Genomic DNA, 16,659 nt, shown 5'->3' with positions numbered 1-16,659 from the left:
AGGGAAAAAAGTTTTATTTTGACTGTTATTTCAATGAGAGCGATAGAAGGTACAGATTCATTTAGTGATTCTTACCAGCGTGTCGTCCACAACAGCGAGCCGCCTTTACTGAAGGCCTTCACTGAATAAAAGAGTATTTTATCATTTGTTTTATTTACCCTTTGGCTTAATAAATAGTAAGTACCACTAGATGCTTTTGGGTAACACAAAAAGTCAGCCCAGACTCCAATAACACATCCCCTCCAGAAACACTTTTTTAAATTTTTATTTTATATATATTTGTACCAAATAGTAGGTGGCAGGTGATCTGCCAACTAGCATCAGTCTGTTATAAATATATAAAGTTACATATAGTTTAAATACTCAAGTAAAGTCCATATACTTAATAATACATTTAAGTAAATGTACATTCAACACTGAACCTTGACTGAAGCTTTGGTCAATCATAGAAATAATATATAATGATAAAATCCATCGGAAAAATCCTCCAAAAACTGTAAAGTCACGTGACCGTTACAGCCGTCTTCGCTGATGCCTGACTGTATAACGTCACAAACTCACCAACTCATTTTAGGCTTTGTTTGAGTTAATATGTCATCAAGTGTCTCATGTATGATAAATAATATGTAATAATTAATGTTTTATGTTTAATAACATGGCTTGAGAATAGTTAACCCTTTGAACGCCGCTAATCAATTATTCAGGCAGCTCGTCGGACACCTTTATCTGGACACCACGCTCCTAACCGGAGAAGCAGCTGATCTCTGAAGGTGAGAGCGACAATTATATCATCACACAGGTTCGTTTTTCAACTGAAGTGTTTGGTTTAAGTTTGGATTGATGCCTTTCAGCTGAGTTTACAGACAACCGACGAGTCTAACAGACAGTCAGTTTACTTCGTAATACAACTGTTAGCACGTTGGATAACAGAGAGTCATCGTTTAGTTTGTTTTGGTGTTTTATTAAATGACAGGATGAAGCTAACGCTAGCTAGCTAGTTTATGCAGCCAGGACTTTGTAATGTGCAGTTTATTAGGTGCACCTAGTTAATGCATTTGTATGCTAGAGGTGGAGGAAGTATTGAGATCATTTATTGAAGTAAAAGTACTCTGTTACGAGTAACATGTCTGCGTTGAAGGTTACGTCAGTAAAGGTGCGTGAAAATGTACACAAATGGACCTTTGTAAGTGTTGGACATAACTATTAGTAGTACTTATACATTCATTTAAAAGCAGGAATTAACTGTTGAAGTAATGTTTATAAATAGAGTAGCAACCAAAACTGTCAGGTGAATATAGCGAGGTAAACAGTACAGTATATGTTATGGCAATACATGGAAATACTCAGATAAAGTATTACATGTTTCCTAAGTACTGCACTTGAGTAAATCTACTAAACTTCATTCCACCACAGATGCAACAGTCCTGCAGTAAATCTTCCTTTGTGAAGGTTTTAATGTTCAGTTTGTAGTTTGTGCTGTTTTTCTGTGTCTCATTGGTATTAATGGGGCAAAATAACAGAAACACCTGTCAGCATAACACATTACAGTTCAACAAATTAGTGAAATTAATTTGAGGAATGAATAGCTTAATTGACAAATTAAGCTATTCAAGACAAATTATGTATTTGTCTTGTCTATTGTCTGATCAAAAGTCCCGAACTAAAACGTAATCAGTTTACAACCTATAACAAGTATTCTCACCAGCAGTTAATTGGATCAATGCTCTTATAAAAACCCAGAAAATTTTACAGAGGGTGACATTTTCTGTCCAAAGACTCAAATTCAGTTTGCAATCATATACAAACAAATTAAATGAAAGAGGAAAGCAGTGCATTGTTACATTGGAGAGGCTTTGTTTTATATGCAAGAAAAATACAAGTTGAATGAAAACTAATTCTGATTAGTTTGTTTTAATGAATGAATGAATCGTTTCAGCTCTAAAAACTCGACGAGTGTGCGATCAGAATGAAATAAAATGAAGACAATAGAATGACAACAAAGTGAAATCGCTGTATCTCATCTCCTTTTTTTCTTTTGCATCCCTTTTTCACATCGTAATATTCTCGGGTAAATGCTCACCGATAGGATCAGATCTATTTTCTATACGAACGAGAGAGATGACGTTCGTCCTTGTTTATGTTCCCTTAGCTCGGTGCCAGTCTGTCATGGGTCTGCGGGCGTTCTGGCAGAACTACAAAGTGCTGCTCGTGATTCTACCGAGTCTGGGGCTGATCCACTTGGGCTGGTACAACATGAAGCAAATCCCACAACTGCACCAAACCAGAGAGGAGTACATTCCTGAGCCCGGCATCGTGGCTCACGTTTCCCCCAGTGCCGCTAGGCCCGCTGCTGCCGAGAGCAAGTAACCCACTCGGAGGTATTGAACTGTGTTTGGACCCTGCAGCGCCCGCAGCTGGCTCCTGCGCTCAGATAATCAACCACCACCGTGGTGTGTTCATCTGCAGTTCCTCTTCTGTCCACTAGATGCTACTCCAAGATTACTCTTCCTCCACTGTATGCTGAGGCACATGGGGGATAAAAATATATTCTCTCTATTAATACAAATTGATTGCAGGTTTTACACAACAAGTTAAATATTGTGTTGAAACAGTGTTCACTCAAATTACAAACAAACGTTTTTTTGTCTTTAAAGGCGGCATGAGGAGGATTTTCCTAAAAAACAATGTAATGTATAGACTCTTGTCGACGAGTTAGTTTCACACTTTAACTTTGAGGTCAGACAAAGAGTTTGTGGCATAAACAATTTCAGAAAAAGTGTTTTGAGACTGAATAACCTCCACATCTATGTAAACAACACAAACATCTGCCCCTCACTGGTCCGTGAAGTCGCACACTTTCGCCACGTCGAAGGCTGAGAAGCCTAAAAAATCCGGCGGCAAATTTTGCTCGGGGTCCAGATGAACTCGCTGCCAGCCGTCGACCCCCGACGACCGTGAAGCAAGCGATCATGAAGCAGCTCGTGTGGACGGACGCGTAGATCAGACGTCTGAACATTAACAGCGATTCAGGTTTCCTGAGAGGGATCGAGTGTTTGCAGCAGAGACCGAAGACTCAACCTGCAACCATGTAACCCAGGGTCCTTTTTTCTTCTTCTTCAGGCTCATAAATAAATATGAATGTGGACCAGAGGCTTAAAAACAAATGCACACTTTTCCTCGGTGATTATTGGTGGGACAAAAAAGGCTCAAAGACCTCATCCTGTAGCTGCAAATGTCATTAAAATATTCATAAAAAATACCACAGAGTAAGAAAAAACTAAACAAAATAGGGAGAGTGAATGGAAAAAAAAGATAAAATAAAATTACAACTATTAAAAAAGAAAATGTAATTTCTAATAAGAGGAAAGAAAAGGGGCTATATGAAGGCCGTGTCATCGTTGTTCTGTCTTCTGCACGCTCTTGGGCTCCAAATATATAGTTTATTTCTCTTTCTAAGGCAGCGTTGTTTGCTCTGTGAGATCTTCCTCGTGTTAAACTGTAAATAAAAGGCGGCCTCCGTCCTCTTATCCTGATATTTCCTGCATGAACGGGACGTTTTAGAGAATGTGTGCTCATGAAAATGTGCCTCAAAGGCCTGGAAAAGCCTGCATGAACCCTGCTGCTTTGACCTGCGTGTATAAATCAAGTTGTGTGTGTGTGTGTGTGTGTGTGTGTGTGTGTCTGTGCAGGGGCGTCGGAATGAAGCCCCACAGCTGGCTCAGGAGGAACTGGCTGTGGGCGGCCGGCGGCGCGTTCGTCAGCATCCACCTGGCCACCTGGCTGATGCAGACGGCCATGAAGGGCGCCGTGCGCTCCGAGGCCGCGGCGCTCAAAGAGAAGCCGGCCGAGGGACGAGTGGACTGACGCTCTTCATCACCAAACACGGCTTTTGTGTGTGTTCTACACACAGCTTGTGTGTGTGTTTTACACACAGCGGAGGACCACGACCGACTCGACCGTTGATGAACTCTCTCAGATGAACGAACCACTTAGAATTTTAAATTATGAATCGTAAAAATGCAGTTTGAAAAAGCTGCTTTTTGGCCTTTTTTTCGTGTGTTTTCTTCTCCGTTTGATTTAATGGCTGGTGGGTGAGTTGTGATTTACTGTAAATCAATCAATAAACCAATAAAATGATCGAAAGTATCAAATACAGTTGTGTGTGCATCAAAGCTCACTTGTTTGGGACTATTTTCAGCGGCGGATTCATCCACATTCGGTGCTCTCGCCTAGAGAGTATTTGTGGCAGCAAGACGGTTGTGTGTGTGTGTGTGTGTGTGTAACTGAGATTTAAGATACTGTAATTATCTTACATAATGTACCTTGAAATTCCTTAAAAACTTGAAACGGCTTCCAGTAAGATGTATTTTATCAAACATTTTCTGGTTATTTCCAGTTACGTTGAATCTCTTTCATGTCGTCTTTCAACCTGTAACCTCAGTGACGATGTGAAGGAGGAAAACAACGTCCTGAGGGATCAAAGTGGGCAAAAATATATGACTTAAGTCACCTTTTGAACTTTAGCGCAGACTTTCCCATTTTAAAGTCTAACGTCATCGAGATGCCACTTAATCTGCTGTTCCTCCTCCGCCGTGAGGAGAATGAAGCCACACGGGTTTGTTTGGAGATGTCATCACATCATGGACGTGGCTGAGACGAATGGCTGAAACAACTGGGCTGTGAGGGAGAGGAGAGGAATGAAAAACACCTAAAAACTCAAGAATCTAATCGTGAAATTCAGCGTGTCACTTTGTTTTCTGCGGATCGGCTTCCAGGGAGAAGGAGGCTGCGTCTCCGCTGAAGGCCCAACTCAAAAGTGTCAACCTGATCCAAGACGACTCTTACAGCTCAGGTTCTGGATCCTCTGGATCACATTTGGAACCTGAAGATAATCTGGATTCATCCACGAACGTCTGAGCCAAAAACTGGAACAAAACCGTCGAGTAGATTACGTGAAAACGTTTCCTGGGCCTCGAGATGAAAAAGTCTATACGGCTCATCCTCTGGAGCACAGAGCCGTGCAGTCAGCAAGAAGCTGGTTAAACTTTTCTGCATTCAGCGTTGTATTTTTTCCCCAATCGATACCATAACGAGGTTTCCGTAATTACATCTTAAAGTTTCGCTGAATCGGATTTAAAGGACTCGTTGTCGCCGCCGGCCGGCCTCCAGAGACACGGTCTCGGTCATGGATCGTCCTCCACGCCTGCAGACGTGCGCGCCTCCGCGTGCTTCCGCCACGCTTTTTTCCCGCTTCCTTCATGTTGTTGTGGATCGATGGAGGAGCGTCGTCCCACTCGGGAGATCTGCGTAATGTTCAGAGACGTGATGTGTGAGGCCGGTTCTGTTTTTGCTTTTTTTTTTTGGTGATGTTTTATTGGATTTCTACGAGACTGCGAGTGCTGCTGAGACGGATTAAAAAAAGACATGCAGCGACATGAAGACGAAAGAGGCAGCAATCGAAAGAAAAAAAACCTCAGTCGGGAATTATTGGCTAAGTACGAGTTTGGCAAAGTTTCTGAGAGAAAAAGACGTGAGAACTAAGAACAAGGAGCTGAACCGTTAAAGGGAAAGAACGTGAAAAGACGAGTGTGTGTACATAAATATGTATTAAAGCACCAAAGACCAACAACATGAATAACGTGTGTTTCTGAAAGTTCTTAGCAATATAAATATATCAAAGAAATAGAAATAAAACATGCGTTCATAGTATGTTCATATGAACGACCTGGATTGATAGGAAATTATTGTTATTATTTATTTTTTCCTAATTTGGGGAAAAGTGACCCTTTGACTTGAAGATCTCAGCGTCCTCCAGAAGCACATCAGCTCCTCCTTGTCTTCCTCTTCCTGGTCCTCCTTCTCCTCCTCCTCCTCCTCCTCCTCCTCCTCCTCCTCCTCTTCCTCCTCCTCCTCTTCCTCCTTTATCTAGATTGAGGTAACGAACACTCGCAGGTTCCCACGAACATCCGGCGGTGATGTCGCCGTCTGCTCCGGGCCCGCTGGAGGTCGGAGGTCGAGGACGTTAAGATACTGCGGATTCCTTCGACTCAGAGCCAGACGATGTGGATTTATGTCGTGTTTCACTGGTTTGATCGACCAAAAGCTGGTTTGACCTGGAAAGGTTCAGCCGCTTCTGCTGTTCTCTGTTCCTCACGGTGGCCGCCAAGCAGATCAGTTCTTGTGATAAAGTGCTACACATATATATACAATTCAATATAATTGTCTGTATTTATATATTGATACCATAGTGATACTCTTCATAATTTCATTTAGATATAATCTCTGTACCAATCCCTTCATTCAGTCTCCTGATGCCCGCCGGCACACGCAAACCATCTATCAGGATATTGGCGTCCGCAAAAAGGAATGCAACTACAAAAAACAAACAACAAAAACACACAAATGTGTACTCCTCGTGAAAATGAAAGGTCGTAAACTCCATGGAACCTGCCGTCCCTCACGCTGTCGGTCTTTTTCTGCAAAAACACGACATAAAATGAGGCTTCAGCAGTCACACAACGAGGTCACACGTTTGGACATTGTTATGACTTGACGGTACCTGAATGCACCACATGCAGGAAGAGACGTTAGTGTGTCGTCGTTGCAGTTCCTTACCTGTCCACCAGGAGCCCCTCAGTGAGCTCCAGGTCTCTGCTCCTCAGCTCACATCCTGGGTGACCTTTGACCTTTGCTGCTCCATATTCACTCTCTCGACCCCTCGGCAGCAGGTCAGAGATGTTTCCCTCCACTTCTTTTCCTGCCACGAAGTCCAACTTTGTATTTCTGCCGTGTGACAAACCGAACATGGTTCCCTTTTCCTCCACCACCGCACATTTATTTAGATTCTCTTTTAAAGCACAGATTCAATAAAAAACAACAACACATTTGACCTGACTTCTGGATTTGTAGCCTTTGTATTGTGACCCATGATTTACTTTATTTAAAAGGTTTTCCCATAAAATTGTTTAATAATAACTGTTTTTGAAGCTTGAACCTCGCTCGAGGAAGCGAAGAGGAAGAGGAAGATGAGGAAGATGAAGGAAGCAGCAGACCTTCCTCTGTTTAAAAGCTTCTGAAAGCATTGTTTCTTGTGGTTTCTTTCCTTTTGTCATCTTTGGCTTTTGCTTTCGCTCGGCTTTTGTTTGAATTCTTCCCACTTTTTATTAGGTTTGTTGGGGCTGTTTTGACTTTTATGACTTTTATCGGCTTAAGTTGAATGTTTCTCAGCCTTTTTTTCTTCTTTTTTTTAGACTTTATTGTCGCTTTCACCAGATCCTTTTACTTCCCGACAGAATAACCGGCAGTAACGGAGCGTTCAGGACGAGAGCCGCCATTTCTCTTCTGACTCCTCAAACAAGGAAGGTGAACAGATCGAGTTTCAAACTACACATTTATTTTCTTTAGAGTTTACTTCTATCAAAGAACATCTCTCAGCACACCAACGGCAACAAAAGTGTGTTAATGTTAATCACTTATATTTACAGATGCTGGGAAGCTGAACGTTTTTGCTTCGGACCAGGCCGGCCGTTTCCCGCCTTTATGCTAAAGCTAAGCTAACCCACTGTGGCTTCATATTTACCGTGCAGACATGAAGGTATCAATCGTCTCTTTTAACTCCCTGCTAGGATGCAAAGGGAAGAATTAACTGGAAATCCTCTTGATAATTAAGTATCCTAATAATAATTTCAAGCAAAAATATCAAAATAATAACCTGGTTCCAGTTTCCTCTATGTGATATTTTGCTGCTTTCATGTTGATAAATGAAACATATCAGTATTTTGGACAATTAAACATCTAATTTTGGGCTCTGAGAAGTTTTTTTGTTTCTTCTATAAAACAAATTTAGACTGATTTCTTTTGTTTTTCTCTGAATTCACAAACCAAATGTTCCTCTTGGACCGAACTCCCGATGGAGCGCTCGGCCTCTTGGTGTTTGCCGTTTTAATTTGATATTGATCGCTTGGTTTGGCCTCTCAGATACGACGAGGAGGGTGCGTTAGTTTTAGTCAGGAACACACACACACAGACACACACACAGCTGAATAATGAACCATTATTATGGTGTAATTTAAGAGCAGCTTTAAATCATTTTGGGTCCATCGTTCTTCTTTCTTGTCCACATTCCTGCAGCGCTCCCCTTCCCTGTGGTCTCATGCAGCGGCCTGAAATATGTTATTTGGTTTTCTCATGGAGGTTTTCTTTTGATTATTAGTTGAATAAAAAGCTCCATGGAAGTACAGTTTGACCTTAGGTGGCATTAAATATGTTTAATTCTGTAATTTACTGTCTCACTGTAAAAAAAAAACTGTTCTTTTGCAGTTCAACAGTTTTTTATTTTATTTCCTATTTTATTGATATTTAAAGCAACTTAAAGCAACATTCTTCTCCGGAAAACATTTAAATCAGTTTTTATCTGTGTGTGTCCACTGTAGGTGGTCACGAGTTTAGCCTAGCTTAGCACAAAGAATAGGAACAGTGGGAAACTGTTAGCTAAGCACAAAAACTGGAATTAGTTGCAGACTGTTAGCCTAGCTTAGCACAAAGACTAGAAGCAGTGGAAAACTGTTAGCCTAGCTCAGCACAAAGACTAGAAACAGTGGGAAACTGTTAGCTTAGCACAAAAAATAGAAGTACTGGGACAGTTAGTCTATCTTAGCACAAAGACTAGAAGCAGTGGAAAACTGTTAGCATAGCACAAACACCAGAAGCAGAAACTAGAAACTAGAAACTGTTAGCTTAGTACAAAAAAATAAAGAAAACAACTCAAATGCATCTAATTTCATATCTCAATAATAATATATATCAATATATACATGTTTGTTTGGTCCTGTGTGAATCCAATACTTTACAAATGAAAATTATTTTCTCATCTAATTAAAAAACGCAACTACAAATTGAGCAGAACAGTTTGAACTCACGGAGAACCAAATGAATAGATTTCCAGCCAAACACTGAACAAAAACAGAATAATCAGATTAGGGCAATAATTCAATTTGACTAAACCAGGAACTTTCCCAGAAGTCAATTCATGTTTCCTGAGAAACATTTGCTCTTTTTTTTTTTAGCACTTTAGAAAATGTAATTGTGTATCTCAATATCCTCACTGTGTGATTTCATTACCATATGATTCCATTCATAGTCCATAAATTGGCAGATTGAATAATCCTCCGGCCCTTTACTTATGATTGACATGTTGAATGAGGAATGACATCGTGCTTACCGATGCAGCTATTTGATGACCAACAACATGCATGTCATGACTGGACCCGCCGATGACGGACATCTTGTACTCGCCGACATTTTTTTGGTCATAATTTCTGGGTTTGTCAAACCACCGGACCACCCGGCTTCCCGCCGGACCTCGCGCTGAGCTTGTGATGCTAATTTTCATTTCGTGACTTTGATCCCAACCTTACCAGTTAACTCCCCCCCATCTCGCCTTTTTTTTTTTTTGTTTGTAAACCCACAACTCATTCATAAAACCGCGTTGGTTTTTTTCCTGCCAAGACGATGCATTTCGGTGTCAAACTCATTTACATTTCCGCCGCGGGGGATCGTCGGTGTGTGTTGTGCGTTGGTGTGTGTTGTGCGTGTCGCGGCTCGGCGGGCTCGCGGTCCCACTGCTCCCACGGGGATTTCTTCCCCGTTTTTTTTTTTTTTTTTCACGGATCCCTGCGGCCGGTGAGGAACGCCACAAGATGTTCAACCCAAAAACCAAAGCGGACCAACGGCTTCCTAAGCGGTACTTTTCCTGTCAGCGCGACCCGCTGGTCCGTTCGGGTACAGTGAACCAGGCTGAACCCCCCCCCCCTCCCTCTCTCTAGAAACAACAGACCACCCAAACCGGACCGGTTCAATTTCATGAGAGCGAGCGCCATATCGTCAGTTTACCAGAATGTTTTTACAATATTGTTCAGCTGCCGAAGTTTCAAACTGCTCTGGTCGTCACCGTGGGGCTTCGCTGATGCGCACGCTTCAAAAAAACGCAGCCATTATCTCGTGAGTCAGACTGGAAACAAACTCTCGACACAAACACTCAGGTCGGCACACAGCAGCATGTGGTAGTCATTACGCTCCCCAAACTTCATTACACACACACACACACACTTATGAGCACACACACTCTGGGATGAGAATTCATGGTATGTACGTTGGGCTCTGCTGTGGGTTTGGATCCAGAGTTTGATGATGTGGCTTCAGGTCAGCTGGAGAAAAACTGTTGGCCTCGACACTCAAATTCTGATTATTAGGAATTTTAATGAGTCTCACTGGAGAAACTATGTAGTTATCATTAGAAATATGAAGAGTGCAAATAATTAGATTAAGAATAAAAGTCTAAAGTGCCACTAGTGACCCCTTCGGGACTCCTCTGGTTGTATAGAAGTCTATGCTTCATGTGTTAAAGCTGCATTCTCTCTCCTGACCACCAGGGGGCGACTCCTCTGGTTGTATAGAAGTCTATGCTTCATGTGTTAAAGCTGCATTCTCTCTCCTGACCACCAGGGGGCGCATCCTCTGGTTGTATAGAAGTCTATGCTTCATGTGTTAAAGCTGCATTCTCTCTCCTGACCACCAGGGGGCGCATCCTCTGGTTGTATAGAAGTCTATGCTTCATGTGTTAAAGCTGCATTCTCTCTCCTGACCACCAGAGGGCGACTCATTTGGTTGTATAGAAGTCTATGCTTCATGTGTTAAAGCTGCATTCTCTCTCCCGACCACCAGAGGGCGACTCCTCTGGTTGTATGGAAGTCTATGCTTCACGTGTTAAAGCTGCATTCTCTCTCCTGACCACCAGGGGGCGACTCCTCTGGTTGTATAGAAGTCTATGCTTCACGTGTTAAAGCTGCATTCTCTCTCCTGACCACCAGGGGGCGACTCCTCTGGTTGTATAGAAGTCTATGCTTCACGTGTTAAAGCTGCATTCTCTCTCCTGACCACCAGGGGGCGACTCCTCTGGTTGTATAGAAGTCTATGCTTCATGTGTTAAAGCTGCATTCTCTCTCCCGACCACCAGAGGGCGACTCCTCTGGTTGTATGGAAGTCTGTGCTTCACGTGTTAAAGCTGCATTCTCTCTCCTGACCACCAGGGGGCGACTCCTCTGGTTGTATAGAAGTCTATGCTTCACGCGTTAAAGCTGCATTCTCTCTCCTGACCCCCAGGGGGCGACTCCTCTGGTTGTATAGAAGTCTTCACATGTTAAAGCTGCATTCTGTGTGTGTGTGTGTGTGTGTGTGTGTCAGTGTGTGTAAGCGCCTCGAGGAACTTTGAATAGCGTCGGTAACAAAAGGTGCACATGAGCGGTGACTTCAAACGATATCCCAGCATCCCTCTGTCTCTGCTGACGGGCGGACTTCATGGGAAACACTGAGTCACAATTTATAAAGCCAGATGGTTCTTGGGAGGCGCGTGTGTGTATGTGTGTGTGTGTGTGTGTGTGTGTGTGTGTGTGCGTTTGTGTTTCCTTTCAAACTAACTACACACCCTGGGAGACTTTCACAACAAAGTAAAAAAAAACGTAAAACCGCTTTTTCTGTAGAACTGAATCGGAGCTTTATTGTTTCAAGTTTGACGAGCAGTCCAGACTTTCCTTTGTAAGATATTTTAAAACTTTATTGTTTAAGTGTTTACAAGCCAACACAAGAACAGTTGAACTAAAGGGTTGTGAGTTATAATCAACACGAGTATTTTTGGGCTGAAGACGCGGCCGCGCTGAAGCAAAGCTTCTGTCGTGTTGAGCTTCAAGTTTTGCAGAATTTTGAATTTTAGACTCGCGACTTTAGACTCACAACTTTATTTTTGAACGTTCCCTTTTGTCTGTCGTTGATTCTCTTCAACTTCTTTGGAGACCTTTTAAATTCAAACTCTAAACACAGGAATGAAAGAACATCTGATGTCTTGTTTTGTACATCAAGTAGAGAGACGGAAATGGTGAATTAATGCTATTTCAACATTTAAGTGCACACACACACTTCATGCCACACCTGCCATCATCCAGGAATGTTGTGTGGTTTGAAATGTCTTCGATTGAGTACCAAAAAAATACTTTTGAAGATACCTTAATCTTCAATAATTAAACTTCTTACCCCTTACGTAGGAAATAGAAAGACAAAATACGATAGATATTTTGATTAAAATGATCAAATAAAACAAAGTAAAAAAAGAAAGGGGGGAGAAAAACTAAACATGAAGTTGACAAGAGGTTTAAAACTGGCAAAAAAATCCAAGAAACTGAAAATATCCAGATATCTCGCGCCATCTTCTTTATTTTTAACACCTGACAGCTGGATATTCGCTGCTTCGGACACATTTCAATGTATTTTGTACATCTCAAAACCTCAAATTTCAAATTTGCCTCACAATGGGCTTCATACATATGAACACACACGACATCCTCTGCCCTTTGACCTTCACATCGGTTCAGGTAAAACTCCCCTCGCCCCTCCCCCCCCCCAAAAAAACTTTAACGCTGCGGCAGAGCAACAGAGGAATATTCATTCTACCAGGATGGACAGACGCACAATAGAACAACACAACAGAGTTACACATTCAATTCAATGGATATGACCGACGTTATTTATATAGTGAGTCGTTGGCATGATGAAGAAGTTAACCATGAATAACAGCAACAGTGGATGTAGTAGATTTAATAATAGTAATGATTTCAGTTGGTTTGACCTCTGGGAGGTTTTTATTTCTGAGAGAACGAGCGTCTTTGTGCCGACCCTTCTTTCTTTTTTTTGTCTGCAGATTTGATTGTGAGAAATTGAGTCAAGATGTTGGCCCTTCTTTCTTCTTTTTTAAAAACAGAGTGGACAGAAACAGAAAGAGAACAAGAGAGGGACAATAAAACATGTCAGGAGTCGTGACGGGATCCTGAATCGCCGTCGTTTCTTTTACTCCTCTGTGTTCGGCACCGAGGGAGTTGACGTCAGTCCCTTTCCCCGCTTCGCTGTCTCCAAACTCAAGTTCCCACAACTGTTTCTGCACAGCTGAGTCATACCGCCACACACACACACACACACACACAGACACAGACACACACAGACACACACACACACACACTTCAACCACACCCCTTACAGGGCAATTTGTGAAAACACTGAGTTCTTAAATTACAACATCCATAACGACCAGACTGAGAGTTGAACTTTGAATCGATCCTCTCGGGGGGGTTTGAAAACCTTACAGCTCCACATCTGTTCGCGCTGTTAGCGCAGGCGGTCACAGCGGGCATCGAACCCCCGACCCCCCCCTTTCGGCGGCGTTTAGTGCCTTGCTCTGCGGGGCGGGGAGGGGTGGGGGGGGAGACTCGCGGCATCGGCTCTGCTCTCCGTGTTGCGGAGGCGGACTCGGGTTTCTCAGACGGATTAGCGGAGGCGGAGGCCTCGGTGATCCTAACGACCGCGTTAGCTCCGCCGCGCCGCCGCCGGCTTTGAAGCAGCGAGAGAGAGAGCGGAGGTTCAGATTTCAGGACTCGGATCATTAAAAAAACAACCACCCGACAAAGAAAGTGTGACTACGAAGAGGACGCTGTGAGTTTGGTGGCTTGAACAGAATCGTGAACGCGAGGACCAGCTCGTTGTTTTTTCTTTTTTTTTTTTTACGAACTCTGCGTCTCACCATGACGTTCTTTCTGAGAGCCAGAAGCTACTGATGGCCGGCTTCTTGTTCCAGACTCAAACCAGTGCTGTCGTGCTGTCGTGCTCGTATTTGTCCCGCCCTGCTGACGCCCCTCCTCTCTACTTCCCTCTGCTGACATGGGTTGTGGTTATTTGGATGTTGATCCATGCGTATACTACTCATTACAGGAATACTTTGGTCCCGTAAATCCGTTTTGTTGCTCCTTCTGGTCACATGACATCTGTTGCTTCTGTCCATCCTGAAGAGGATCCTCCTCTGTTGCTCTCCCTCAGGTTTCTACCCCTTTTTTCCCTGTGAAAAGGGTTTTTACGATCTTTATTTGGGGAGTTTTTCCTCATCCTACGTGAGGTCCCGGGACAGGGATGTCATGTGTACAGATTGTAAAGCCCTCCGAGTTGTATTTGTGATTTTGAGCCATATAAATAAAACTGAATTGAATTGAATATGAGCACATGTGTTTTCCAGACAGCCACTGATTTGAATTCACTTAAAAAGACTTTAAACTTACAGCAGAAAACTTATTTATTTGACGACCGTCTTGCTTTTGCATGCTGAAGATGCTGCCCATGATTTATTTTGGTGACCTCTGACCTTTCCTCCACTACCAACGAGCCTCTGAGATCAGTTCGACGTCTTGTATGTTGTTTATCTGTCGAACGGCATTTCGTAATTTGGGATTTAGCGAACACCTCCAACTCCGGCATCAATAGAAACATTAGCAGGGAATACTTTGTCGTTAAAAATACATCATCAGGATGTTGTGACTCGATGCACACACTTCAGTTCAACCCTCATTCTCTGCTGTATTTGAATCAAACTAATTAAATGCTTTCTGTGATGGATCACAATGTAAAACTCAACTAAATTGGCTAAAACCTGCAAAAATTGTCTCAATTTGTACTTTTTTCCCATTTGAATTAGATTATTATCATATTTTTCTTCAAAGAAATGTAAAAAAAAAAGGAAGAGACAGTCTGAGAGTGGAAGTTGTGCTCTGGACCATGACGGCCGAGGAGGAGAGGACTTTACAAACGGGGAGGAGGGATGATTGACACCAAGGAAAACTCACACAAACGGCCACAAAGACGTCGAAATGATCGGAAACCCGCCCACTCATCCACTGACGAGGGACTTTCTTTGCATTTTTCTTTTGGATTCACATTTGAAAGGCACAAAGTTTGCAGAACTTCAGAAAGCATGTGCATGAACAAACCCCCCCCGCCCTCGCTCTGCAGCGACCACACTGGAACACTTGGGTTGCGGTTCATCTTGTTAAGATGAACGTTTGGGTATCGGGGGGCAGAAATTCCTGCAGGGGAAAAAGCAAATTATTCCCAAAAATATCCCACGTTGTTTATCTGCGAGGGACGATCTCTAACGCTGCAGATCTTTATAAACACCCTCACATGTCTGCAGAAGACAGAGTGTGTGTCTGTCTGTGTGTGTGTGTGTGTTGGATTTAAAGATAGACGGGAGACAAAGTGACTTCTGTTCTCCGCCTCCGGTAAACACCTCCGTGAGGCGAGGTGTGTGTCTGGGTCAAATGAGCAGCGAGCTGAAGCGAACACATGCGTAACATCGTGGATGAGACCGCAAATGTCTGGGAGGAAAAGCTGTGACCTCACAGGAAGCTCAGCGCTCGACGTCCGGACATGAACGTGTGTCGTTACAGGACCACGAGGGGAAATACTCTGTTTTTTTTACAGCGTTATAAATATAAAGTTTGAGTAGTGTTTTTAGCACATCTTCATCCACTGTCAAATAGGCTTTTAGTATTGTATGCAATTGAAAAATTGTTTTGTTAGTCCTAAAAATGTTACAAGATATAAGTCATAGCATCATAAGTCATGAAGTATGTCATTAAAAAGTCGTAAAAAAAAAAGTCATAGTATATCATTGCAAATAAGTTATAGTATAGTGTCATAAGTTATCAAAAAAAACATTAGTGACATTTGAATTCTTTCATGTACCAAATGTTTCACTTATATATTACTTATGAAGTTCAATGCATCCAAATACAGCAGTTTGGGGCTTTTTTTCATCTTCATAAAACAAGCTGTGATTTACAGTTTCATAAAGCAAATCACTCAGTCTTGTCTTGTCTGTTTTTTTTAAAGGTTAAATTCATAAAACTCATATAAATCTATTAAATTTACAGGATCAATTGGAGATGATTGGTTCTTTCTGAGATACTTCACAATAAAATAGCTCCCCCCCCCCAAAAAAAGCACAATTCATTGTTGTCAGAAACAAACAGACTTTTATTTCTCAAGGTCCAAAAAAAAAAAAAAAACATGTATGAAAAAAACATTTGATTTCTTCCTCCATCAAACTAAAGGAGCTGACAACTGAAATCAAACTTGGTTTCACAGCCTGACGTTGTCTCCAGTCAACAGGCAACATGTCACCATGTTCTGGTTGAAGAACTTCCTGAACATCTCCCCGTGGAGGACCAGACCTCCAGCTTTCTCTCTCCAAGATGCCTCCACATCCTTTAATTACGCAGATTGTTCCAAACAACAAAAACAAGATCCAAATTCTGTCCTTAATTCGTATTTTTTTTTGTACAAAATGTACAAGTACAAAAGAAAAAGCTGCATCCCTTGAAGAATTTATTTTTCAGTAGCAAAAGCAAAACGTCTGCCACCATGTTGGTTTGTGTGAAGAGACAACAGGACATCGTGGAACACGGACCAACAAAATGACAATGTACAAAACATGTAGTTCAGGCACAAAAAATGCCCATATCCCAAAAAAAAGTAAAATAAACTATTCTTCAAGAGCACTTTTGGCGTTAAAAATCTATTAAAAAAAAAATCCATCGAAAAAGTTGCGAGTTTACAAACTTTTGACTCATAAATTAAACAAAATGAAAATATCTTAAAGGCTCTTGTTGACGATTAAGTTAATAAATCAAATATACACAATGATTAATTAAAACATATTTACATATCTATACAGAAACATTCTACGCGGACAATTCTTCATATTGACTCAAACCCCCCCACGAAAAAACT

The 16,659-nt window shown here is 42.0% G+C and overlaps 1 protein-coding gene across 2 annotated transcripts; it reads left to right on the top strand.

Moving 5' to 3' along the window:
* The first annotated feature begins 743 nt into the window (after positions 1-743).
* Positions 744-4,130, top strand: LOC137792909 (uncharacterized). Of its 2 annotated transcripts, none has more exons than XM_068588715.1 (2): positions 744-799; positions 3,690-4,130. In XM_068588715.1, exon 2 carries the CDS (start codon positions 3,700-3,702, stop codon positions 3,862-3,864), a length of 165 nt encoding a protein of 54 aa, XP_068444816.1. In that variant the 5' UTR covers positions 744-799; positions 3,690-3,699; the 3' UTR covers positions 3,865-4,130. The 2 variants fall into 2 exon arrangements, with proteins under 2 accessions (XP_068444816.1, XP_068444815.1); XM_068588714.1 differs by lacking the exon at positions 744-799 and adding an exon at positions 2,238-2,378.
* Positions 4,131-16,659: the final 12,529 nt, after the last annotated feature.

The sequence above is a fragment of the Clinocottus analis genome, unplaced genomic scaffold (genome assembly GCF_023055335.1).
Source record: "Clinocottus analis isolate CAN_PGR_092001 unplaced genomic scaffold, fCliAna1.0.p SCAF_22, whole genome shotgun sequence".
NCBI lineage: Eukaryota > Metazoa > Chordata > Actinopteri > Perciformes > Cottidae > Clinocottus > Clinocottus analis.
This window is presented reverse-complemented; position numbering and strand designations above follow the sequence as displayed.